A 27,019-nucleotide genomic window follows, 5' to 3' on the forward strand; every position below is an offset into this window, starting at 1 on the left:
TATTCCCTGTTATTTAGTAAGTGGCACTGGGATGAAATATAAACCCCACTGATCTAACATTTAATCATATATCTCATATAATTTGTAAGTCACATTATATTTGTTGTATATGTTAATTGTATATTATTAAAAACTAGTTCTGTACTGTGCATAGCACTAGAGATATTTTAGGAGCTACTATCTAATACACATTTGAGTACTATATTAAGCCCATCGAGTCTCTTCCACTCATATTATTACATTTCCTAATCATGAGAGAGCGAGGTAGGTGAACGTTATAATCAGACCGGATATAGTCTGCTACAACCCTCATTATGATGAGAGCTAATCTCTTCCTAGTGACAGCAGCAATTAGATCTCCGATTTATTCCAGACATCTGCACATGTAGTAGGAATCATCTCCACAGACATAGAAAATTCCAGGCGGAGGCGTCATCAGAAGACATCCTGATTACTGGAGAGATTCTCCTTTCCAGAAAATGACCCTTTACTTTCTATATGTGAAGTGTTAACAATGAGCAGAGCCCCCTGATGTGATTATTCGATATGTCCGTTTTACTTTCCAATGTGTAATATCCACCAGAAGAGGGCAGCGAACAACTATGAAACACCAGCATGAACACTGCTGCTATTAGGACGTCTCACAACCCCAAAACCAGAAAATGATCAATTAAAGGACATCTACCACCAGGGTGAAGGATTGTAAACCAAGTACACTGACATACTGGTGTGTGTCCCCTCTCTGGCAGGATCTGCTCTTCTTTTAGCTTCTTACGCCCCTTGGTTTTACAAAAAAAGCTTTAAATATTATATAAATAAGCCTGAGGGGCTCCAGGCACCATAGATGTTAATGGAACCTGGAGCCCCTCATGCTCAATTTCATAAGTTTTAAACCCTTTTTTTTGTAAAAACAACAGCATAAGAAGCTAAAAGAAGAGCGGATCCTGCCAGAGGGAGTACACATCAGTATGTCAGTTCTTGGTTTACAATCCTGGATCCTGGTGGTAGATTTCCTTTAAGGAAACCTGAGAAATCACCAAATGTGTTATATATTATACTATTTGTTACATTTTATGTAATAAATCTTCACATTGTATGTTCATAGACGTCCTAATTGCCACTGTCTGCTCAGTATACGTGACATCCAGCATGCTGAAAAAAATGCAGCGGGTTTCGTTTTTCCATCCTGGTTCCAGCTAGAAAGCAGTCCCCAGGTTACATACATGATAGATTCTGCAGGTTTGTTCTTAAGTTGAATTTGTATGTAAGCCGGAACTGTATATTTTATAATTGTAACCCCAATCAAATTTCTTTTTGGTCTCTGTGACAATTGGATTTTAAAAATGTTGGATTGTCATTAGAACCAGGATTAACACTAAAGCTTAATTGCAGACACCTTTTATAACTGTTATAGCTGTTTATTGTAGCTTGGGACTAAAGTACAGTAAATTACCAACATCCATTTGTAACAAGGGGTTGTTTGTAAGTCGAGTGTTCTTAAGTAGGGGACCCACCTGTATATGCTCAAGGGAGGCCATTAGAGGCAACTACATGGCATCCAGCTCCAGCCTCCGCTGAGCATACAACACTGGGGAAACAACCACAGCGTAACTGTCCAATCGCTGGTTGCTGCCAATGTTCACCGCTCCCCCTTCTTTAATGGGGAGGAGCCAAACTGGAGGACATATTCCACTACATGAGCGCACATAGTAAGCCTTTAAAAGAAACCTACCATCAGAAATCTACCTATTACTGTAGATCTGAAGGAAGCTTCCTTTAAACCTACCAAAACCTAAATCTATCTATACCTAACCATATAATACCTTCTAAGCTAAGCTAAACTTTATCTATCTAATATGTAAGTTTTCCGGGGACGCTACTGGGGTGTAAAGTAGCTTGTCCGTGCAGTGGGAGAAAAGGCCCCTCCTCACCACAATAGCCTTTAAGATCCCTCTCTATTTGCACGTTCATGACGCGCTCTTTACACTGCTCCATCGGCGCTCTGTGCATGCGCAGTAGCTCTGGCACCAGTGCCAACGCGCACCCTCCCGCCGGCACCGATTCCTTAACTACTGTGCATGTGCAGAGCACCAATGGAGCGCTCGACAGGGGGAGCAGTGTAAGGAGCGCGTCTTGAACACGCAAGTAGGAAGAGATCGCCGAGGCTACTGGGGCGTGTAGTAGCCTTTACTCGGAGAGCCTCTCCAGAAAATTTACATAGATAGAAAAAAACGTTTAGCTTAGTTTAGAAAGTATTATAGGATTAGGTAAAAATAGATAAGGTTTGAGTGGGTTATTAGGTACCTACCATCAGATCTAATTTAATAAGTTTAAGTTTCCTTGAAAGGGGTTCTCCCATACGACATATAGATGACCCCTGACTTGTGGCCATGCATGCGCAGTTCTCTTAACATATTTTTGGAACTCCAATAGATCTAAATTTAGAAAATGCAAAAGATAATGGATGTGGGACCCTCGTTTTGTCAGTATGAATCCCAGCGGAGACAATAAGTCTCTTGGTCGTTAGAGAGCTATAACTACCTTGGAGGGTATAAGAAAGTAGTGATTCAGATCATTTCATTTGAATAATTGGCTACTTCAAATGAATAATGCTCTACCCAGTTTTCCCAAAAATAAGACAGTGGGGCAGATTTACTTACCCGGTCCTGTCCTGATCCAGCGGCGCGTTCTCTGTGGAGGATTCAGGTTTTCCGGCGATTCACTAAGGTAGTGCGCCCGATGTCCACCAGGTGTCACTGCTATGCTGAAGTCAGTTGGAGTTCACTGGAGTTCATGATCCGTTGCTGGGTGCAGGTAAGTGCGTGTCAAGCGACACTTTTTTGTTTAAATACAGCGTTTTTTCTGAATCCGTCGGATTTTCTGACGGCTACGGCCCCCGATTTCCGTCGTGTGCATGCCGGAGCCGATGCGCCACAATACGATCGCGTGGGCAAACCCGGGGCAATTCTGGGAAAATCGGTGCAAATCGGTAATATTCGGGTAACCTGACTGAAAAACCTGACTGAAAAACTTAGTAAATGACCCCCAGTGTCTTATATTGATTTTTGCTCCTAAAGAGGCACTGGGTCTTATTTTCAGGGGAGGTCTTATTTTTCCATGAACAAGAATTTACATTTATTGGTGAACAAAAAAATCAACCTCTCAAACATCTTTATAACTCTCCAAACTCTGAACTAATGGAATATTAGGCCCCAATCTCTCATGTTTAGCAATACCACTTTGCTTAAATGACCACTTCATGTCCATGTAGCTGCTTGTAGCATATTTGTCCTGCAACAGTCAGTGATTTTATTCCACAAATTCTTCACCCATGTCACAACCTATAATAGATCTACGAATACTAATGTATGGCGCGGGGGGAGATGTAGCAATGACCGCCGCTGGGTCTTATTATCAGGGGAGGGATTATATTGCTAAGATTGAACAAAATTGTACTAAGTCTTATTTTGAGGGGGTATCCTATTTTAGGGGAAACAGAGTAATCTGCAATGAAAAGTGTCACATTTCCATGGTTTTCTGTAGCAGGCAGCTATTGTTCCATAAGGGATTCCATAGCCAAAAGTCCAGCATGTGCAACGCCCTCCACCAACTGGTCCTCGCTGCTGCAAAAGACTCTAGAAAACACACTATGGACGGCAAACATGGCCACATTTTCTCTAAAACACATGCCACAAACTTACTGATGTCCTGTTAAGTTTACCAGCAATAATCAGATAACAATCTTAATGTGTAATAAACAGAAGAAAAAGCAAATAACAAGCGTGAATGGCATCAGTGTCATACCTGGCAGGCTACTAAGCCGTTTTTGCTGCTCTGTGGTAAAAGAAAGCAGAGAAATATGTGTAAGACAAGTGTCAGGTTATCATGCATGCCACATAAGAGAAATATGCAATAATGAGACTTAATAGTCTGTGACTGATGGATCGTAATGGCGGGTGACACAATCAGAGGAGAAGGGTGTGGAGCAGAGAGTGAATCAACAGGCAGTGATCTGGGTCCAGTCCATTAACATATATTAGGAAAAAGTCTAAGGAAACCAGGTAAACATTAATAAACGGTCCATATACATGCAGCAATTCTATGCAATAGATGGTGAACTCCGAAAAGATCACGATCACAAGATTTTACTTCTCCGAATCATTTCTACATTCCATCATGGAAAACTTTCCACATATGACTGATACATTTCACACATGAGGATCATTCTGTCATTTGTCGTTCAGCTATTAACCCTGTTCCCACAATGGGAGTCTCTAGCATCATTAAAAGTATTATTTTCCATTGAAAACATTCTCTGATGTGCTGCTAATAAAGAACAAACAACCTGGTTCTACAAGACCTATAACATTTTCTAACTAGCTCGAATGATATTGTGAGATTCTACAGACCGAGGTGTGGAAAGTGGGTGGTGAAAGGTCAACTAGCAATCTCCTGTCTACAGGAAAGTAATTACAGCCGATATTGTAAAATCCTAGGATAACCTTTTAGGACAAGAGGCATCCAGGCAGAGATAATTATCATATATTTGATATTCGCATATCTTTGTTAGCCATCATAGAGGCAATTTCTTCACAATGATCTGCCAACTTGAGGGAATAGAAAGAATTTTACAAATAAGTTATTGAAGTCTGGGGTCCAGACAAATAACGGGATGTAGGGGCGTCTATGCAGGAAAATATGGAAATAACCACCGCTCCATTCATACTTTATCTATACGGTTACTGGGGGGCAAGACAGGTAACAGAAACCTTTTATTCTGGAGGTCCCCCACATTAATCAGATATTGATGGTATATTACCTTCGTGAAAGGGGTTGTACCTATCCACAGCATAGAAGGATAACAATCTGATCAATAGAGATCCAACTGTTGGGACTCACAAGAACTAACCCCCTTGATCACGAAAATGGGAGTCCTGTTTTCACAAATTGCTGGAGTGACATGTCAATCATGTGTTCTGCTGCTCCGTTCAGCGATATGACATCATTATAGTATGATACCCATCTTGAGCACTCCAATAGACACATGATATAGCGATAGCGGAGGGCGGTGCTCCAATAATACTGAATGATGTGGCAGGACCTGGCGTTCCATCATTTAGCGAGAACATCAACTTCACGCTTGTGATCAGTGGGGATCCCAGCAGTAGAACCCCCATCCATCAGATTGATCGACCCCATTCCACATGATAACAATTAGACTTAGTCTAAGCCCTTTAAACACAAATTCCAACTCTCTAAGAAGCATCCATAAATGGAGTTGTTAGGTGGGCTCCTAACACTGAAGAGCCAGGATGCAAATATTTGTATTTTAGCTTCATTCACCTTCTTCATTAGAAAAGGGAGGCCAATACTACATTTCTCAAATTCCTAAAAATAAACCCTATAGAAACATATGGGGAGCGTAAAATGAAGACATACAGATGGTTTCCTTCATGTTTGCCAGTTACCCAGCTAACCTTACCTCTGTTATGCTGCAAAAGTACTATGGTGGGATTAACAGTGGTGGTAGAAGGATACACAGAAGGTTTGCTTATGGGTGCAAAAGTGGAAGGTTTATCATTGCTCAAGCTAGGAACAGGAATGTCATCTGCCACCAGCTCCTAAAAACAAAGCAAAAGTTATTTTATTACAGATCTATAAAAAAAAATCATAAATCAAATAAGATCTCTCAAAATTCCCCTGAAAACCAATAGTCCAGTGGCATCTAGTGACAACTGGGTTAGACGATCTATGTAGAGCAGTTTATGAAAAGAGTGACAAGAGGTCTTTAACAGTAACTAGACAGACATGCAAACACATGCAGTATCTAATGAAACTGGATCACTTCTCCGGACTTCATTGGGACAAGTAGGAAAATAAGCTTTGCATCGTCACGCTGGACAGAGACAACTAGACGCCTGTAGAGTCGCTCAAACTATGCAAAACAGGTGTGCTATCGCCTGAAGGGTGGAAGACATCCAGAACAGCATGACACACATAGCACAATTTGTTTACGTACAGTTCCATATAACGGTTCACTGTCTCGCATACCATTATATGATTTTCTCTCTGATTTATAGTAAGACAACCCCCGTTTCCAAAAACACACAAAAAAACGAAAGACATCATTCATGTTACAGACGAAAACCGTTACAATTAAGAGTCCATGCATCACAAAACAGAGGGAAATACGGTTAGTCATGCTTTCTGGTAGGAGGCAGGAATTGACCAGTTAGTAAGAAGTCTTATGTTGCCAGTACATAGCGAAGATATCAGCAGCTTACTGTGTGTAAGACGGCTCCACTGTTATCAAGTTCCGAGACTCTGTGCGAGTCCTCCCTTACCGGAGAAACCAGTGAAGGAGGCGGAGAGCAAGACGGTAGATTGTTTGATATAGAAAAATCGGGAGAGCTATGATTTGATCCCTTTTGCAGATGAGGGGGAATAAAATCATCGAGTGTCGGAAAAGCCAAGTTAGAGGTGACAAGTTCTGGGGAGGCTGAAAGTTTGCCAGCGGGTACGAGAGGTGGCGGTGGAGTGCTCGAAGTGGATTCTTGCTCTTTTTCAACTTTAACCTGGATGAGTGGGACTACTATAACCTCAGGCTGAGCTGTGACTGAAGTGCCATCCTGTGGGAAATAAGGTGTTGTTACGCACGGCGGAAACTGGATATACGTAAAGTGTGCAGCTGTGACAGGACATGCGTTCACATGTCAAATAAAATCATGCTGCCAAACGGAGAGAAGAGTGCACCACTGCCATACATAGAGCTAAACAATACTAAACATAAAAATAAAGTAAAACCGTCACAATATATACTAAATACAAATCACATCAAGAATTTTATATCAAGCCTTAACTCTCTGAACAAGAAAATGAACAGCGGAAAGTGCTGAATTACAGACAAAACAAGTAAAGGATTGTGCCGAAAGAGAGTATCAATTTACTGGAAACGTGACAAAAACGATTTCAGCTACACACAAAAGAGACAAAACAAGACATTGTTAGTGATGATCAAGAAATAATGGAAAGTCAAGGTGCGTAAAAATATGAAAACAAGTACCATGCCACGGAATCTCTGCGCCCCTGGGGCCTGTTTAGGCTTTGATGTATAGTAGGGATCCTTTGCAGTCATGTTGACACGGGCAGCAGGATGCTGTGTATCTGGCTCTGTGCGTCCCATTTCTCGTTGTAGAGGGCATTGACTCCAGAAAGTATCTATTTCACCATCGCTAATAGAATCTTTACTTGGGACAGGGTCAAAGAATGGCCTGGGAGGGATGGGAGGTGGGGATTTTCCGGTGTCTATTATTGAAGAAACAATGTTCGTGGCTGGTGATTTAGTTACATCAGCTCCCCATTCAGCACCCTCTGTTTTATCATGTGCAACGCTGGTGGGATTTTCAGATGCAGCTGGGCCAGTGCTGTTAGATAAACAAGCTACATATAGACTGCTGACCTTTTTATCGGCTTTGGGCTCATGACTCAAATTCATTCCAGCAACACTTCTGACTGCACCGCTTGACTCACTGGGCTGGTGTGGTGGTGACGTGTTTGGCAGCAGGGAACTACTATCGACATGCTCAACTTCAGAGTGAGAAACAGGGATGTGAGAGTGGTCTGCAGAGATTGGTAGGTCAAACGCAGAAACGCAAGTTGTAGAATAATTTGGTGCACCCGAAACATGCGGTGTATAGGGTTTGGGAGCACTAAGGTAAAGCCCATCCAAAATAGGCACTGATTTTAGATAAGAAAATTTAGTGTTAGTATGTGGACGCCATGCAAAACTCTCCTCTTTAGGAGGAGGAGGGATTGGAGGAGGAAGAGATTTCTACATGGTCATATGTAGATGAAAAAAACAAAAGAAAAGGGAAAAAATTATCAGAAAATGATGAGTATTACAAGGACACATGGAAACTTTAAAAGGCATAAATGAAGAAACGGTAATTTATGTGACTTGAAAGGAAGTTGCTGGTTGGATATAATAGGATGAAGTCATGTAAGGAAGGTCACATGCCAACACAAGACGGACAACATGGAAGGGAGAGAAAGTTCTACACATTTTACATCAATATACTTTCGCTTCACTCTCAAGATCCAAAATGCATAGTAAATTTGTGATAGTTTGGGCAAAGAATTCTGGTGCATTAATCTCTGTATATCTTACCTTAATTAAGATGAAAGAAAGAAACCTATTTTTTTATTATTTTTTTTTACAGGATCCCTCCTCATGAACAAATACATCATATTTATTTTGCAAAATAGAAAAAAGAAAAGCCTCAACAATTGTGTAGTAACGTACATCTGGACAGTATGGTATAGTAAATAAAGGCAGGATTTACCATTTATGCTCATCTTTTTAAGCACATTTTTATGCCGAAAAATCCCCCCTCTGCTTATACTCGAATCAGGGTCCCGAATGCCAAATAATTATTGAAGCTCCTGCTTTGGACCCCACAATCCTATTTAGGGGAGCCCCGAAGCGAGGCTCCAATGATAGTCTAGGCTTCCCTTTCTTGTTTCAAAAGTATTGTAGGCTGGGGGCGTTGCTAGGGTGGTAAATATCCAGGGAACGGGCCCCGATGCACTTTATGTAACACCCACTCCTAGACATAACCCCCTCACATTTGATTGTGCCAATAATAACTTTACGGACGGTATATACAGCTACAGAAACACAGGAGAAATCCCTATATATCCACAATGCCTGTAGGTGACGCGTCCTCCATCTTCTCCATTAGGCATCACCACATCTTATGCTCCTCATTGTCCCTACATCTTGGTTCCCTGACAGTGTTATCCTGCTGCTACCCCTAACAATCTCTCCCAAATACTGTAAGGCTGCGTTCACACGTTTGTATTGCCTGTTACCGATCACATGTGTTTCACTGGCAAACATAGGAGATCAAACTGAGGCATGTCCCCCACACAGCTACCTCCCCGTAATGTGCCCCAACACAGCTACCGCCCCGTAATGTGCCCCAACACAGCCCCCCCAATAATGTGCCCCACACAGCCCCGCCCAGTAATGTGCCCCACACAACCCCCTAGGAATTAATGTGCCCACACAGCCCCCTAGGAAGTAATGTGGCCACACAGCCCCCAGGAAGTAATGTGGCCACAAAGACCCCAGGAAGTAATGTAGCCACACAGCCCCCAGGAAGTAATGTGGCCACACAGCCCCCAGGAAGTAATGTGGCCACACAGCCCCCAGGAAGTAATGTGTCCAAAAAATCCCCCAAGAAGTAATGTGCCCAAACAGTACCCCAGGAAGTAATGTGCCTACACAGCCACTCAGTAAGTAATGTGCCCACACAGCCCCCTAGTAAGTAATGTGCCCACACAGTTACCTCCCATGTTTCCCCTGCCGATCATGTGATCATGACATCATTACAGGTCCCTCAGCCTCCGGGAGTCTTATTCTCCCGAAGGATAGGACCTGCAGGGGAAAGTAATGCACTTGTTCTAATCACAATCTGTGTCCGGAGGAGAGGGGAGGAATGCCAGGGCAGCTGCTGACCCCGGGAGATACGGACCTAGTGACGCCCCTCATTGTAGGATTACAATACTGTTGGAAACTGTTGGTTTCAGAACAGGGTACAATAAGTTAAATCCGACACACACTAAAGACAGAAGGGGATAACTGTATGGAATAATATGAACGGGAACGCAATAAAGTGATGTCCACACTTTAAAAGGTAAGTATTTTTTTTATTTTATTTTGCTGTGAGAGAGGTGTCAGCACAAAACATAAGGGAGTAAGAAGGAGGCACAAATATAAGAGGGGTATCAAAATCCATAAGGAGCAAAGAGGGCACAAATCATATGATGGGGCACTAAAACTGGAGGTGGCAGGAAAAAGCATTGAACTAACAAGGGGCACAATCCTATTGGGTCCAATACACAAAGTTGGGAGGAAGAACAGAAACCGGGAGTCAAGGGGGACTTCTGGCACTAAAGCTATTGTGGGAGGGAGGCACCAACTATTGTAGGGGGCAGGCCCCTTCTTGCTCCCAACTGTAGGCTTGAGAAGTGGAAGGGGCACAAAACTTTAAAAAAGTACTAATGCTGTGAAGAAACAAAACCTAAAGGGGTTGTCCGAGAGTAATAAAAAATAGCAAGGTGGCTGGGGAGGGGCTGCATAAAAAAATAAACTTGTAGTTTCCTACTCCATCTCTCACGCCGAGGGTCAGTACCATTACCCTGTTTGTTTACAGGGGCTTGAAAGCTCCACTGAGACAACTTCTGGGGGGCCAGGCACACCCACCGATCACCATGTAACCACACCTGCTACAGCGTTGGGACAGTGGTCTGGTGGGCATGCCCTGTTGGCCAGAAGTGGGAGAACAGTAAAAATTTAGGGAGTAGACACATGCCTTAACCACAGGTTATCCCACTCTCCATTTGCACCATGTGAATGGACTGGAGGTACAAAAGCTTGACTGCTACTCCAATCACTTTAATGGGACTTCTATTGATTTCCTAAAGACCCTTTAGAAGTGAAAGGGTCCTGGGATCAGACCGTGCACCATTATTCCATTAATATTGGGTGCTCAAGTGCACCTGTGGACCCCCGTGTTCACCACTGCTAGCAATCCACCCCCTGCATTTATCTCCTGTCTAGTGGTCCCTTAACATAGACATAAATGTACAATTACTTCAATAGGACATCCACCATTAAAAAAAAAAACTAGAGAACACCCAGCTAAGATTAGCAACTATTTTTTTCCACAATAGGTATGTAAAACTTAAAAAACTGCAAAACATGTTAATGATTTTAATGAAAAAATGAACAGCGAAAGAACAAAAAGGTTGCAACAAAGAACACAATCCATCCCCGGCAAAGAACAGAACTGAAGCCAGATGCAATATTATAGAATAGGTAGGGAGAGGCTTGCTGTACCTGTGACTTGTAGTCCGATGGGAGATTAGGACGCACACTACGGAATCCTTTGGCAGCCAGTGATGAAGATGGAGAATCCCCATTAGATTCAGCTACTGAGGGAGGCCGGTCATCTACAGAACAGTCAAGAGTTTCCAAATGTGAAGTTTCCAGTTTTCCTTGCGTTTACCCGAAATATACACCGATATAAAGTCTTCTTACCTGGGTCCTGTTCTGTCTGCAATTCACCTTGTTATACAGGCAAAAGAGAAAAAAAAAAAGATTTTTTTTATTATGTATATCCACATTAAGGAAAATGCGTATCCTGAGCTACAAGATTACTGCAGCCACCAGCCCCAACCAGGCTTCAAATGCAAGTGCCATAGTAACTGGCATTACATATCATGTCCTCACTGTTTCTGACCTTTCTGGACACAAAGAATTCTTTCATAGCAATAAAGGCAGAATTGTCCATTGACTCTGACACTATGAAAGGAGAAAAAAAACACAATCGGGTGGCTGAAAGCTGTGAACATGATGTGAATCAGTCTGTGTGAACTTAAGACGTATGGAACGGCACGCAAGAGTTTATAAACCCGTAATAAGCAATGAACTTCAAGTGTTTGACGTGACGCTAATTACAGATGGGGATCTGCATTCATATATATGTAGCTGCAGGGGAGATGTTCTGACAAGATGATTGAGACGTGACAGCACTCACCAAGACTTACGGAACAAGCATCTAAGTGGAGAAGCATTGCTACAGTATTATTCATTTCATCTCGTTGCTTAGAGACTTATCACACATTTCTGTAATTCACACTATTTGACTTAAAGGAGTTTTCCCACAAACGCAAGTTAGGCCCTATCCACGGGATAGGGCTTAACTTGCTCATCAGAGGGAGTCTAAGTGCTGGGACTCCCACAGATCACGAAAAGGAGGGATCCATCAGACCCCTCGTTGCTCCATCAGACTAATGGAGCAGACGGCCGTGCATGACCGTTCTGCTCCATTATTCTCCATGTATCAGAAATACCATTCTGGTCACAAAGTATATTTTACTATTGATTAAAATACTTATATTTTATCCAATACCTTAGATGCAAAATAGTTCCTTAAAGCATAGCTAAACTTTGTAAACTTAGTGCAGATTAGAACTGTAAACAGTGTGATAATATACTATGCTATAGATATAATATATATACATGGGTCCTTCTTTTCCCCTGTCTTTCGTATTATGAAGCTTGAGTAAATCAGCTTTCTGTCCTATATCGAATGACAACCTGGAGATAAAGGAACCCGTGTAATGACTTAAAGGGGTTATCCGGGTGTTAAAAAAAATACTGCGGGCCGGGCTGGGGTGGGGTGGGCTAGTTAAACATAATAAACATCTATTTACCTCGTCTGGCACTGCTGATGTCCAGCGCTGCGGTCCGTCTCCCAGCGCTTACAACGCTGAGAGATGGGGACGGATGGGAGGAGCCGTCCACATCGCGGACCGGAAGCTCCTTGTGCACAGCTTCTGTGCCCATGTAAACAAATAGAGGCACGGATCAAACGGGCTGCGGCGCATGACATCGGCGGCGGCGGAGGAGGAGGCAGGTACATGTTTATTATGTTTAACTAGCCCTCCCCAGCCCGGCCTTCAGTAATTTTTAACAGCTGGATAACACCTTTAACTCTTTACAGTCAATGGATATTCTAATCACCTCAGAGAGTCGCATCAATATAAATATTCTCTAGGTATGTATAGAGTTCATCTTGATCCTCTTTATCTGTTGCAAGTGGACAGAACTCTGTGCTTTCAGATACACTGCTCACTACAGGAGAAAGAGCAGTAAAAGACACAAAGAAGCTGCATTTTTTTAATGAAGTTTACTGTCATCACCTGCTATATTCATCTCTGAAATAAATTTAAAAATTGCTCAAAAACGTGGCATAGTGTAAAACTGAAGCACGGAAAATACTGCTTTTCCAGACACACAAAATTCTGTAATATATATTTTTCTAGATTTACTTCCAAATCCATGTAAAACATTTCAGTATCTCACAGCTTTTATTACGATTTATGGATATGGTGTAGAGAACCCAATATACATTAGATGTCAGAGATAAAATTACTAATCATGTCATATTTATAGGTCTCTTTCCTGATGGAAGATATCTGCGGAAAGATCAGGTTATTAGACTGCAAGATGTCCAAGTCCTTTATTCTCTAGGGAGATAAGTTACCTCCAGGGGTAGCTGGTAGCAGATTACTTGCCTCTCCCCAAATGAAAAAGGAACGAAGAACTAAATTTACAAAGGATCCAGGAGATCCGATCTGAGATTGTCTCATTTGTGCTGCCTCCATACGGCCTTCCTGACTAGCAGCACTGAAATAGCACTCTTCTGCATCCCTTACTTCCACTTACTGGCAGTTCATAGAGCCGCTCAATTGTCCCACTAATTCCCATTCATTTGGCCTGTCTAGAACATCCTACAGCTGCCACATACTATACTGTATGGGTTTTATGCTTTATTCATCAATAAATTATCAACTGTGATACAAAGGACAAGAAAAACTAATAAAATACATATAATTTAGACCATTATTAACTCTACGTCCTTGGGTTTTAACATGCCTGAAGCATACATAAACATCACGCTATGAGTCACAGCTTGAGATCATAATCCCTTTAAGTCAATATGTAACAAGTGCCAATTCCACACATTACAAGGTGATGCCAAAGGCTTTATTCAGCTGCCATAATGGATGGGTGTAAATGATCCATACTGCAAGAAAGTTTACAATGGTTGCCAAGTTTTTGGCAATGACAATAGTAACATTTCTTGATTCGTGTTAATTTTAATAACCTAATGTCATTGACGCATCATCATAAATGTTTGCAAAAATTCTGGAGATACAGGAATATAGTGGTAAGAGTGCAAACAGTTTTCTAGAATTCCTGTGAAGTGGAATGGACGGGCTGCAATACAATACATGGCCTGTGAGCAAGAGGGGCACTATTTTATATCTGGACATTGATATCTGGCTGTAATAAAAAGAGAATTCCATATTTTACTCTACAGAGTTCTTTGGAAGGGCTGGAACACACTTACAGGATTATTTCTAAAAGTAGAACAGCTTGACAAAATCAAAGTCAGCATTGCAGGCCATTCCAACTTACTTGGTGAAAGTTCAATGTCCAATGTGGATCTACTTTTCTGGATGTCCCCTTGTGGTGTGGTTGCCCGGAGGGTCACGGCCCCCTTTCCTGTGCATACTTTAGTAGGATCCACTTCTAAAATGGAGAAAAGAACGGAAAATGTGAATAAAGAGCGGGAGAAAATTGTCAAATGTAGCGAAGTTGACTAGACAGTCTTATGCTGCACTAGATTCACGGTGTCCGAAACTGGATGATAAATCTGGTTGAGTGTAACACTTTGTCCTACTTTGCACCATCTATTAGTTGATCTATTTAACCCCAGAAAACTGCAACAAAATTAGTTTTTTTTTTTTGCATATTTTTGGGCACATGGACTTCTCCACGAAGCCACGTCCCTTTTAACACACTAGTTGGAAAAGGGTAACAAAATGGCCTTAATAAATGTGGTGCAAGGAATTTTAGGCAGTTTTTTGGCACAAATTACAATACTAGCACGTGCAGCTTGATAAATCTCCACCAGTGCCTTCATTTTGCATTCAAATGTAGAACTTATAAAAAATAAGGCCTTTTTCGGACTCGCGTGATCCACGTCCGTACACAATCGATGATTTTCATAGCTAGCATCTTGATGTATCTTTTTTTTCCCCCATTTACAAGTTTTCACTGATCCATGGTCCTGTTTTTTTTAAAAAAAAACGGGACTGTCCCACTAAATCTGGGACGTTTGGGAGCTATGTAAAACTGTTCTGGTTGCCCATGGAAACCAATCAGAGCTCAGTTTTAATTTTATTAAAAGCTGTGTGGAAATGAAAGCTGAGCTCTGATTAGTTGTCATGGGAAACTAGAACAGTTCTGCTCTCAGACACTTCTGATAAATCTCCCCTGCAGGCTGCCATAGGCTGCATTTTTTACGGACATGCAATGGTGCATGCAACGCACCAGTGTGAAAAAGAATCCTAATCCAACAAGTAGATGTGATACTGCCAAGCCTTAGGACATCGGCTATCTTTCAGGCAAGCATGTTCAGCCAAAGGTAAATGGGAACAGTAAAGCAATAGGAAATGACACAAATGCAATATAAGACTTATGACAAGGCATGTAGAGCATTTATATTATATGATAGGACACTCAAAATAAATGTCTACATCTCCACAGCATCAATCTAAATCATCACAAACACCTAAAACTTTGTAACACTTGCTATCAGCAGAAATGGCTTTATTTTTTTTTTTTGCTCTGTTATTCACATATCCCTGCTACCTCTTCCCTTATTCCAACATCAATGTATTCAGCTGTAGTCTAATATATATCCTTCTAGACTCTGACCTACCAGGAACAAAATCAAAGGCAGCAAACAACATTTCTATAGTGGTGGAAGATCCTGCATCCTCCTTGAACCAAAGGAGGCTTTAAAGAGCATCTTCCACAAAAATGAAGGGCTGTATGCAAATGAGCCTGAGGGGCTCCAGGCTCCATATATGTTAGTCATTCATTCTGGTGGTAGATGTCCTTTAAAGAAAATCTAGCATCAAAATGAAGCACTATAAACCAGGGACACTTACTCATCATCCTTACTTATCGGTCCTGTGATAATATTCTTATATTTGTCGTTATCCACGGCTTTCTTCCTTCTAAAATCAATTTTTATAATGATGCTTAAGAGCCTGAGGGGCTTTGGGGGTGTAACCAAAACCCCTCAGTGCTGCAGATTCACAGGATGTTACAATGAGCAGAACATGTGTCATTCAACCTCCTGCTGGCTCCCTCTGCCTTTGAAATCTAGCAGCAGCAGAAAGCGTAGGGGGGAGAAGAGATCTGGTGTGCTCATTGTAAAAGCCTGTGTAGCTGCAGGCTCTGGAACCCACCCAGAGCCTTTCAGTTGTAATAGCATAATTATAAAAGTTGATTTTAGAAGGGAGGAGACCATGGATATATGAGTAAGTTTCCCTGGTTTATGATGCTTGATTTTGATGGTAGATTTTCTTAACAAATCTTAAAACAAATTGCAAGATGTAGTGTCCATAAACAAGGATATATTTGCTTTAGTAAAATGCAGCTGAGGAGCACATATGGGCATCAAAACAAGACAGCTTTCACATACAATAAAAACATGCATGTAGTCGGGTTTAGTCATATTGTAACAATTTATGCTGGTTTATACAATCTGTTTAATGTTATTAGTTTGAGACCATGCATGTCCATGCATGTATCGCAAACAAAAAATAAAGAAAGAAAAATACATGTCAAGTCATTTCAGTTCACTATAAAGATGGTGCCAACGTTCTAAAAAGGCCGATTTACAAACACATGGAAAAGCGTATTCATAGATGCAAAAATGCCAAGCATGGATATGAATGTAAAAGTAAAAGACACAATGCAAACATCGAAGTAAAGGCAGGATGAACACGGATTCGGCATCATTCCAAGCATATACCTGGAGTTGGCACAAGATCAGGAAAGTTTTGTACTGCCTTCACAGGAATGATTGTAATAGCAGAGCAAGAACGTGTACTTATAGTAGAGTCATCTGCTGAGGACACAAAAGTAACAATATAATACCTGAACGTCACACATGCCCCTAAATTCTTTATATCAACAATATTTCAATTGCCCTTCTTAAAATATTTTCATAACCACTGAAAATGTCGAAGATTATATCATAGTTTGCAGAGGCGTAACTTGAGTGGGTGCAGAGGTTGCGGTCGCACCCGGGCCCAGGAGGTTTAGGGGGCCCATAAGGTGTCACTTTCCCATATGAGAGGACTAGTATTATATACCATACATTATAATCAGGGGGCCTGGCACAGACTTTGCACTGGGGCCCATCAGCTTCTAATTACACCACTGAAAGTTTGTCCATCCTTACCTTTCCTCTTGGCTGGAGAGGTTTCGATATTTGTGTCAAGACAATGCTATCCTAGGGTATGGTGTTGTAAAATGTAAAGAATTGTCTTCGCGTGGCCACCCTCTCCTTGCATTGTGAATTGCAGCCGGTTATTAGATTTGTTATGATATTGTACTGAATTCATGAGAAATGGAAACCCTAACTACCATATATAAGCCGACCCAAGTATAAGCCGAGGCCCCTAATTTTACCACAAAAACCTGGTAAAACCTATAATTTTTTTACTCGATTAGCAGAGTTTGGGTTTTCAGCATATTTTTTGTGCTGAAAAACTAGGCTTATACTCAAGTATATATGGTAAATTTAATTTACCGTATATACTCGTGTATAAGCCGAGATTTTCAGCACAAAAAATGTGCTGAAAAACCTCGCCTCGGCTTATACACGAGTCAATTATAAAAATAAATACATTAATACTCACCCTCCGGTGTCCCCGATGTTCCTCGCGGCTCCCGGCGGCTCCCGATCCCTGTCGCGGCTCCTGGCGGCTTCTTCACTCTTCACTGGCCGGGAGATCGCGCTGGCCGTCGCACGAGTATATACGGTGTGTTGCGACGCTGTCGCCGCGGATGACGTCATCAGCGGCGACAGCGCGGCATCACAGTGTGCGACGGCCAGCGCGATCTGCCGGCCAGAAAAGAGTGAAGAAGCCGCCGGGAGTCGCGATGGGGATCGGAAGCCGCCGGGAGCCGCAACGAACATCGGGACAACGGAGGGTGAGTATTAAGTTTATTTCTTTATTTGTATAGGGGCTGCTGTATACTACTGAGGGCAGACTGTGTACTACTGGGGACAAGCTGTATACTACTGGGGGCTGTGCTGTGTACTACTGGGGGCAGGCTGTATACTACTGGGGACAAGCTGTATACTACTGGGGGCTGTGCTGTGTACTACTGGGGGCAGGCTGTATACTACTGGGGACAGGCTGTATACTACTGGGGACAGGCTGTATACTACTGGGGACAGTGCTGTATACTACTGGGGACAGTGCTGTATACTACTGGGGACAAGCTGTATACTACTGGGGGCTGTGCTGTGTACTACTGGGGGCTGTGCTGTGTACTACTGGGGGCAGGCTGTATACTACTGGGGGCTGTGCTGTATACTACTGGGGGCTGTGCTGTATACTACTGGGGGCTGTGCTGTATACTACTAGGGGCTGTGCTGTATACTACTAGGGGCAGGCTGTATACTACTAGGGGCAGTGCTGTATACTACTGGGGGCAGTGCTGTATACTACTGGGGGCAAGCTGTATACTACTGGGGGCAAGCTGTATACTACTGGGGGCTGGCTGTATACTACATGGGGGCTGGCTGTATACTACATGGGGGCTGGCTGTATACTACATGGGGGCTGGTTGGCTGTATACTACATGGGGGCTGGTTGGCTGTATACTACATGGGGGATGGCTGTATACTACACCCTCGGCTTATACTCGAGTCAATAGATTTTTCCAGTTTTTGGTGGTAAAATTAGGGGTCTCGGCTTATACTCGGGTCGGCTTATACTCGAGTATATACGGTACTACATCTCTACGTAGGATGAGGATTTTTCTGCACTGGACAATCCACATCTATTAAAGGAGTCCTCTGCCGATACACTGATCACAGGGAATGTAATCTGTTGGCAAACTAGGCGGCAACTATGTTCCCCAACCCATGAGAGTCTTTTTCGGCCACCTTTATCAATCTTCACCTAGTGAGGGGTCACAACTTTTATAAGAACTTTTCCATCTACTCCACAGAATTTGTCTGGAAATCCAGACTCTAATGACTGTTTTAGATAAAAAGGGGGGTACTGAAACTTATAAACCCATAATTTTCAATAGGTCAAAACTTTGCCCTTGTTCTTTCAAATGCCAATAATAATAATAAAAAAGTAATCAACCTACCAGTATGTTTTGGAGTGTGGGAGGAAAGCTGAGGATCTGGAGGAAACCCACGCAAACATGGAGAGAACATACAAACGTTTTTTTATGTATAGAGTAGTAGATTGTAGGCTGATAAATTATGTTATACTGCAACAAAAAAAAACTTGCAATGTGTTGGGTTTTTTCTTCCTATGACCTTCACAAGCAGATAAGCACAGCTGCTATATGCTACATAGTTTATGTTACATACATTTCAGCACACTTTGGATAAGGAAGCCTTTTTAACACTAATGTATTGTAAGTAGAACAAATAAAGTGTGTGAATTTTTATCATACAGCATTGTGCTATGAGCGTTTATTATTCCTGATAGAGATTTCCTTGTGGAGGAGAATCTGCATGAGTACCGTATATACTCCAGTATAAGCCGACCCAAGTATTAACAGAGGCCCCTAGTTTTACCATAAAAACCTGTGAAAACCTATTGACTCAAGTATAAGCCGAGGATGGGAAATGCATGGGTCAAAGCCTCCCCATTTATATAGCCTGCCGGACCCTGCCCCATAGTATATAGCCTGCCAGCCCATATCCCCCAGTATATAGCCTGCCAGCCCATATCCCCCAGTATATAGCCTGCCAGCCCATATCCCCCAGTATATAGCCTGCCAGCCCATATCCCCCAGTATATAGCCTGCCAGCCCATATCCCCCAGTATATAGCCTGCCAGCCCATATCCCCCAGTATATAGCCGCCCCCTGCCCCAGTATATAGCCAGCCCCCTGCCCCAGTATATAGCCAGCCCCCTGCCCCAGTATATAGCCAGCCCCCTGCCCCAGTATATAGCCAGCCCCCTGCCCCAGTATATAGCCAGCCCCCTGCCCCAGTATATAGTCAGCCCCCTGCCCCAGTATATAGTCAGCCCCCTGCCCCAGTATATAGCCAGCAGTGGGGGAAGCCGGAAAGGTGAGTTTTGATATAGTTTTTTACTCGAGTATAAGCCGAGTTTGGGGTTTCAGCACATTTTTTGTGCTGAAAAACTAGGCTTATACTCGAATATATACGTGTATTTATATTTATGTGTATTTATCCACTCCAACAATAGAGAACTTGTGAGACGGACTTGGAGAACGTATCATCTGGAAGAAGTTTGAAAACTCCTTGGATCCAAGAGCTCCCTGGAGCAGTATTGTTCTTCTAACACTGATGTTGATATTCATATATATATATATATATATATTGAATAGAATGCAACACAGCTTCATACAAGTCCACCATGTGTATAGGGCTGTATGCCATCAATGACATAAAAAGTTTGAGAAATACTCATGTATTATTGTTGTATGTATTATTTATAAAATGAGCCAACAAGTGACTCATAGTAAGTAAAGCAATCAGCCGGTAAATCATACTAATGAGCTAAATTTCCATAATTAGTGGACATCTCTGAGCGCATAGTCTACATTTACTTTTAGGATATTAATGTCTAAAAATATCTAAATAATTGCGCCTAACAAGCAATAATAGCACCAAACCCACTAAATATATCCAATGATACATGGGAATACACACAAACAGCAATGGACTACCACGGTGCTGATTGTACATCCTCCCTCCTTGCTACTTCTTACCATTCCCTCATCTCTAAATTCCTACACTCCTGCAAAGCCATGTCACCCTATTGTATTATATGACACACATATGGGGGGGGGGGGGATGGTATCTAATACAATTAACCCTTAAATAATGATTCTATCAGAGTGAAAAATAAGTTTTGAGAGGGGTTATTCCCTCAGGACAACTTCTATAAATATCAAGTCTATGCAAAATAACCCGTCATGCAAAATAACCCCCTAATCTAAATATATTTTCATAAACTGCCATTAGAGAGCATTGCCTCTATCCCTTCATTGTCCCTCTACATGCCTGTAAACTTAAGCAATGAGGTCCTAAAGCTGTAGGCAAATGACCTGTGAAATGTCCAATGAGTCATTAGCATATTCAAGATGTCCAGCTTATTCATGAGTGGGAGGTACAGCCGCACCCCTAGTGCTTGACTGACAGCCTCTACAATGATGTGATGTACAATGATGTGAGGTATAATGGTGTAATGTTTCCATGTGCTTGGTGCTGGCCACACCCCCTGCAGCCTGTGTGTGTATAGGAGAGATACAACAGCTCCAGGCAGCCATGTTATAGCAGAACATGTCAGGTACTTGTGTAGCTGATGTCTGTGTCTCTGTGTACTAGGAGGATGCAGGATGTCAGCAGATGCAGCACACACACCAGCAATGCTTTACTATACATTACACACAGACGTGAGCAGGGGGAGGAGAGGGGAGGGGTAACAGGGGTGACATCACTGCCTCTGACCATATCATTTACATAATAAAGAAAAGATGAATTTATAATGATTAATGTATGAATTGACTAGACAAAGGCTGGGATGGGATCCTTGTGAGCTGCTCCAACAGGTAGAGGTGACAGGACTAGTGACACAGATCTGATGACAGGTGTCCTTTAATACACCTTCATGTAGCACGCAATGGCACTCATCCCGGAAGACTTGGACCAATGGCCCGTCATCTTAAGGGAGGCCATGTACTAGCTGAAAGAAGCTTCCAAAAGGTAAAAAAAACAGATAATCACAGCATAATTGTGATTCCTGGTGGAAGGCAAGAGAAAGTGCTTGATGGCGTGAAACGGCTGTCGTCTGAAAGCCTCTGTCTGTACCTGTACCCTGCATGGCTGTTTGGCAAACTTTTAAAGGGGTTGTCCAACTATAGCAAAGGTCAGGCAGGCGGGCTGGGACGGTAAGTTTAAAAAAAAAAAAAAAAAAAAAAGAAAGCTGTACCCACCGTCTCTGTTGCTCCCAGGGTGCCACAGTCTCGCTGGTCGTGCCCCTGTAAACAAATAAGGGCATGGAAGCTCCGCTGAGTTTGGCTGTATCCTGCTGTGAGTTATGGGGACGGGTCGGATTGGAAGCCGAACTCAGCGGAGCTTCCGTGCCTCTGTTTGTTTACAGGGGCACCGACCAGCAAGGTGGCGGTGCAGGACAACTATCAATTTAAAAAGGTTCTTCATCAAAATCAGATCTCCACTGATCTAATATTGATTATCAGATCAGTCTACAGCATTTACTGAGCAGCCTCACGGTTATAGCTAGCAATGATCTGGAGCAGGGACTAACTACAGCTGTAGTAGCCGTAGCAGCTGCTATGGGGCCCGCAGTGTCAGGGGGCCTCAGCATCAGATCCGACACACTAAAGAATGAAGGATGTGCAACATTGTATACATATTATGCTGCACAATGTACAGCATAATATGTATATAACAGTGCACATCTTCCACAGTACACAGCATGAAGTGCCGGGGGAGAGGGAGGGCACAGCATAACGACTGCACTCATCTCTAATTCCTGCTGTGTACTTCCTCCTTGTGGTTAGTAGCTACTGGGGTAGATCTGTGTAAGTGCATAAATGTATATAACAGTGCATAAATGTGTGTAAGAGTGTATAAATAGGTATATTTTCTGAGAGTGCAAGGGAGCCCCATTCAAAAGTCTGCTATGGGGCCCTGCCACTCCTAGCTACACCACTGATCTGGAGTGACTTGTTGAGGGTTAAAGAGTGTTTTAGACATTTTCTATGCCGATCATGAAGTTGTTATTGTTGGTCTATTATTTGTTTGCAATACAAATACAAAACCAGTAATCACTAGCTACATTTAGATGGACATCCCTTCTCTTGGGAAGGGGATGCAGTGGTATAAATTGGCATCATAACTGGTTACCACTTATTGATCTAATATATGACTCTCTGGGGGAGATTTATCAGGACTTGTATTCCAGATTTCTAGCATGCAAGCCTTGAAATAATCACAATTCCTGGCACACAGCCAAAGAATACTATTAGTTTCCCCCTTAAGCCATGGTGGAAAGGTGCCAGGCAGCAGTGGGCACAGGCAGGGGCGTAACTTGAGGGGGTGCAGTCGCAACTGGGCCCAAGAGGCTTTGGGGGCCCATAAGGTGTCACTTTCCCATATGAGAAGATTAGTACTATAAACCATACTTTATAATTGGGGCACAATTCTACATCAGACCCGGTTTGGCAAAGAATTGACTGGCAGTGCTGCTGCCCACTGGATTAAGTAGGGGGCTATAGCTTTGTGATAAATCATATACGGTATGGGGCTTACACCAAACCGTGCCGCACCATGTGCTTGCTTATGATAAATCTCTCCTTCTGCATCTATAATTGGCTACCAGACATTGTCCATTAAAAACAATATCAAATACCTATGCTTCTATTTGTAGCAGAGTACAAACTTTAGAAAAGCCCCATGTTCATTTACATAAATCGGCTCCCAAACATGTCATTTGGACATAATACTAAGGTCTGGGGAATCAAAACAGGATGTGATATACCTACTGGATTGTTACTGACCACATTCTATCTGTAAGTGAGAAGCTTAATGTAAAGAATATCCCTAAAACCGAGAAAACATGAATCCATGATATATGTATCCTTGACACGCACATTAAATTGTGCCACATTAAAAGTTCTAAAAATAGAGATAAAATCCAATCATATTTTAAAATGACCAAATAAACAAATTCACGTGTAGATTTTCCTGTTTCCCGTCTGTTTATTTAACAGAAATGGTCTTGACCGCTTGGAACAATTGTATTCAGGAAACCTGAGGGACTATGAGGAATGAAATGCCGGCAATGTATACACCAAGATAAGTAATGGTTATCAGAAGAAGTAGAGAATGTTACCCGATGGCTGATCCACCTCCTTCTATAAAGAAAATCCAGAGTATATTGAACAGTTACACAACGTAAAAGTTGTTTCTTAAATTCAGACGATTGCATATTGGAATTAGAATCTCACCTTTATCTTGCATGTTGCAATTTGAAGTTATTCCGTTGACCACATTGATAGATAAGCGGACATCATTATCTGCATTAGAGAACATATTGGTCAGTAGAGCTTTAGTCACTATTCAGAAACTGCTTACACTCACTCACTCGCTACTGGGTGAACTATGACTATCAATCATCAGGGCTCTGCACAGTAAAATATTGTTGTTATTACTAATCCAGACGGGATTATTTCTCTCCATTCCATATCCCAACTAAAGAGTGAAATGAAAGTATTCCACTTAACTAAATAAAGTGACCCACCACAGATCTAGTAAGAAAAGAAAGAAACAAGACGACAACTCACCAGAACTCATGCTGCGAGGAGTACAAATCTTCTCACCCAGTCTTTGCTTCTTTCTGTTTTTAGAAAAAGAAGAAAAAGCGACAATGTTTATCTCATGCTGGACTATGCTCAGCCTTCGTCAACATCACATTCTGTCATAAGTTAGAAGGTATGTAGCAAATCTGCCAGCAGATATTACCATGTATGGCGTCCCCGTCTCCCAAACTCATAAAATCCCATCCTGCCTATTCAATACCAAGGAAGATGAAGTCATGAAACTGATAGTCTGCCGTTTCACATGCAAGACCAGGATACATAGTACACCTATATTTGTAAGACTGTCTCATGCAGGAATTCTCAGCATTGTAGACTTTGCATCAAGTTTACATAGTTTATACGGTAGAAAAAAAAGACACTTTCCATCTAGTTCAACCTAGGAAAGAAAGGGATTGGATGAGGAAGGGATTTAAAGGGAAACAATTCTATATAATATAACCATCAATGTTATTTAGGTGTAAAAAGGCATCTAGACCCTTCTTGAAGCTCTCCGCTGTCCCTGCTGTGACCAGCGCCTGAGGCAGGCTATTCCACAGATTGACAGTTCTCATAGTAAAAAAGCCCCGTCGTCGCTGGTGATGAAACCTTGTTTTCTCTAGATGGAGACAGTGCCCCCTCGTCTTTTGATTTGATTTAACCTGGAACAACTTTGCACCATATTTTTTGCATGGACTATTCATATATTTATATACATTAATCATGTCCCCTCTCAGTCGTCTCCTGTAGAGATTAAATACATCTAGTTGGTTTAATCTTTCCTCATAAATGAGGCCCTCCATACCCCTTATCGTTTTTGTGTCTCTTAGGCTACATTCACACAAACGTATGGTGGATGTATATACGGCGTATATATACGTCCCTGTACATCGCAATGGCCTCACGGGAGCTGTACCGTCTTTCTACGGAATATGGCCCCGTGCACTGTGTATTTCTATGCAGAGGGTCAGGGGTGAGCAGCACTTGCCCCCTCCTCCTCTCCCCCGGCACCGATGTATGCTCGCCATACTACGGTACGGCGCGCATACATCGTGTGCATGTAGCCTTAGTTGAACCCTCTCCAGCTCCAGGGCAGCATTTTTATGGATTGGTGCCCGGAACAGAATATTCCAGGTGATGCCGAACCAATGCCTTGTACAGTGGAAATATTACATCCCTATCCCAAGAGTCCATACCACTTTTGTTGATAAAGTATTTTCAGAGAAGAGAGCCAAACACAAATGTATTGCATCCATAGCTACTGTTCTAGGTAACTTCAGGATAATCCACCAGGATGAAGGATTGTAAAGCAAGCACACCGACATACCGATGTGTGCCCCCTCTGGCAGCATGTACAGTTCTTTAAGTTTCCTATGCCCTTGTTTTTAAGAAAAAGACTAAAGACTATACAAATGAGCCTGAGCCTGAAGACCCTCAAACTTGTTTGCATAATTTTAAAAGCCTTGTTTTGTAGAAACCAGCAGCTAAAAGAAGAGCAGTTCCTGCCACAAATGGCACACACCAGTATATCAGTGTGCTTGGTTTACAATCATTCATTCTGGTGGTAGATGTCCTTTGATGTAGATTTTGAAAAAAATTATTCACTTATTGAACTTTTTACTCTCAAAATTCTGCGCTTTGCTACTTGTTAAAGTACAAAACATTTTTATCCATAGCCAAGGCTTCCAATATGGGCCCATTTCTTTTGTCTTAATATCTTATATCATCAGTCTACATTTCGTACATATTTCTTTAACATAACAAACGCGTTAGGAAAGTATTTATTGTATATAGACAACACTGAGGCTAATGGGCATAGGCTGCAGGGCAGTGGCTACAGCAGGAGCGTATTTGCATACAAATGTTGGTTTTCCCAAGTTTAGAAGGATGGGGGATAATAAGGTGATCGTGTGGGTCTGACTGCTGGGACCCCACAAACACGAGAATGGGGCCCATGGAAATCTGGAGAATGTGGATACTGTTCTTATTAGTGGGTGGAGCAGTAGGCTGATCACATGCCCTGCCACTCCGTTCTAACCTGACAGTGCCGTAGATGGGCGAACTCTGTGGCTGCTCCTCCTGCCAATAAATCAATTAGTTAGAACAGGATCCGAATTGTGAGGGTCCCAGCAGTCTAATCTACACCAAACACTCTATTATTCCCTAGATAGGGGGTAACTTTTAAACTTGGGACAACCCCCTTAACAAAGCATGTGTTCTGATCTCTCAAGGTGTCTCTTGTAGCTCCAGTTGGCTCATCTGATATTAGCGACTATTCAAATTAGGCCAGCTTCAAACTCACTAGATGTGCCTACGGTAATGACTGGCCCAAATGCTGAACAACAGAACTGAACTCATTATGCCAGCCATACTCTATCTGCCCTGTAGAGAAAACGATCCTCATACGATCCCTGTCCCAGCGGAGCAGGTCGGAAATCGTCGGGATGTCCAATCGGAAGTGCGGTCCGCGGGCCCCTTAGTAAATGAACCCCATTGAGGGCGGCACGGTAGCTGAGGGAGTAGCACTTCTGCCTTGCAGTGCTGGGGTCCTAGGTTCGAATCCCACCCAGGTCAACATCTGCAGAGAGTTTGAATGTTCTCTCCGTGTGTGCGTGAGTTTCCTCCAGGTCCTCCGATTTCCTCCCACACTCCAAAAACATACTGTTAGGTTGTTTAGATTGTGAGCCCCATGGGGACAGGGACCAATTTGACACGCTTTGTGCAGCTCTGCATAATCTGTGTGCGCTATATAAATAAAGAAGTTATTATTATTATAAATGTGTGCCAGATATTGAGACACAAAATAATTGTGTATTCCTTGTCACTTTCAATTTAGGTTGTCTTTTGTAGGACCCCTAAAGCCCATTATTGTAACACTGGAGGTTTTTTGGAACTCTGGTGAGCCAGTCTAACCTTGGACACAGATGTATACAAGATCTCTTTCAGGACCCTTAAAGGTCCTTTAAAGATCCT

General features: G+C 42.4%; 1 protein-coding gene and 1 long non-coding RNA gene across 40 annotated transcripts in view; one reads left to right on the forward strand and one right to left on the reverse strand.

Annotated features, from left to right (window-relative positions):
* SORBS1 (sorbin and SH3 domain containing 1) overlaps positions 1-27,019 on the reverse strand; it is a 247,761-nt gene that overhangs the window by 86,580 nt on the left and 134,162 nt on the right. For 24 of the 39 annotated variants that reach the window (XM_072130585.1, XM_072130583.1, XM_072130584.1 and 21 more), the window contains 11 exons: positions 24,035-24,087; positions 23,699-23,767; positions 18,830-18,865; positions 16,467-16,562; positions 14,054-14,167; positions 11,105-11,131; positions 10,904-11,016; positions 7,064-7,831; positions 6,285-6,629; positions 5,483-5,621; positions 3,805-3,834 (listed from right to left, as the gene is read on the reverse strand). In XM_072130585.1, the coding sequence (XP_071986686.1) occupies positions 3,805-3,834; positions 5,483-5,621; positions 6,285-6,629; positions 7,064-7,831; positions 10,904-11,016; positions 11,105-11,131; positions 14,054-14,167; positions 16,467-16,562; positions 18,830-18,865; positions 23,699-23,767; positions 24,035-24,044 (1,747 nt within the window). In that variant the 5' untranslated portion in view covers positions 24,045-24,087. The remainder of the gene's footprint in view (positions 1-3,804; positions 3,835-5,482; positions 5,622-6,284; positions 6,630-7,063; positions 7,832-10,903; positions 11,017-11,104; positions 11,132-14,053; positions 14,168-16,466; positions 16,563-18,829; positions 18,866-23,698; positions 23,768-24,034; positions 24,088-27,019) is intronic. The other 15 variants (XM_072130587.1, XM_072130608.1, XM_072130576.1 and 12 more) reach the window with 7 other exon arrangements.
* On the forward strand, positions 7,498-8,346 carry LOC140106273 (uncharacterized). Its single transcript, XR_011850756.1, has 2 exons — positions 7,498-7,632; positions 8,220-8,346. It is a non-coding gene; the product is annotated as an uncharacterized lncRNA (long non-coding RNA).

Source organism: Engystomops pustulosus, chromosome 11, assembly GCF_040894005.1.
Source record: "Engystomops pustulosus chromosome 11, aEngPut4.maternal, whole genome shotgun sequence".
Classification (NCBI taxonomy): Eukaryota; Metazoa; Chordata; class Amphibia; order Anura; family Leptodactylidae; genus Engystomops; species Engystomops pustulosus.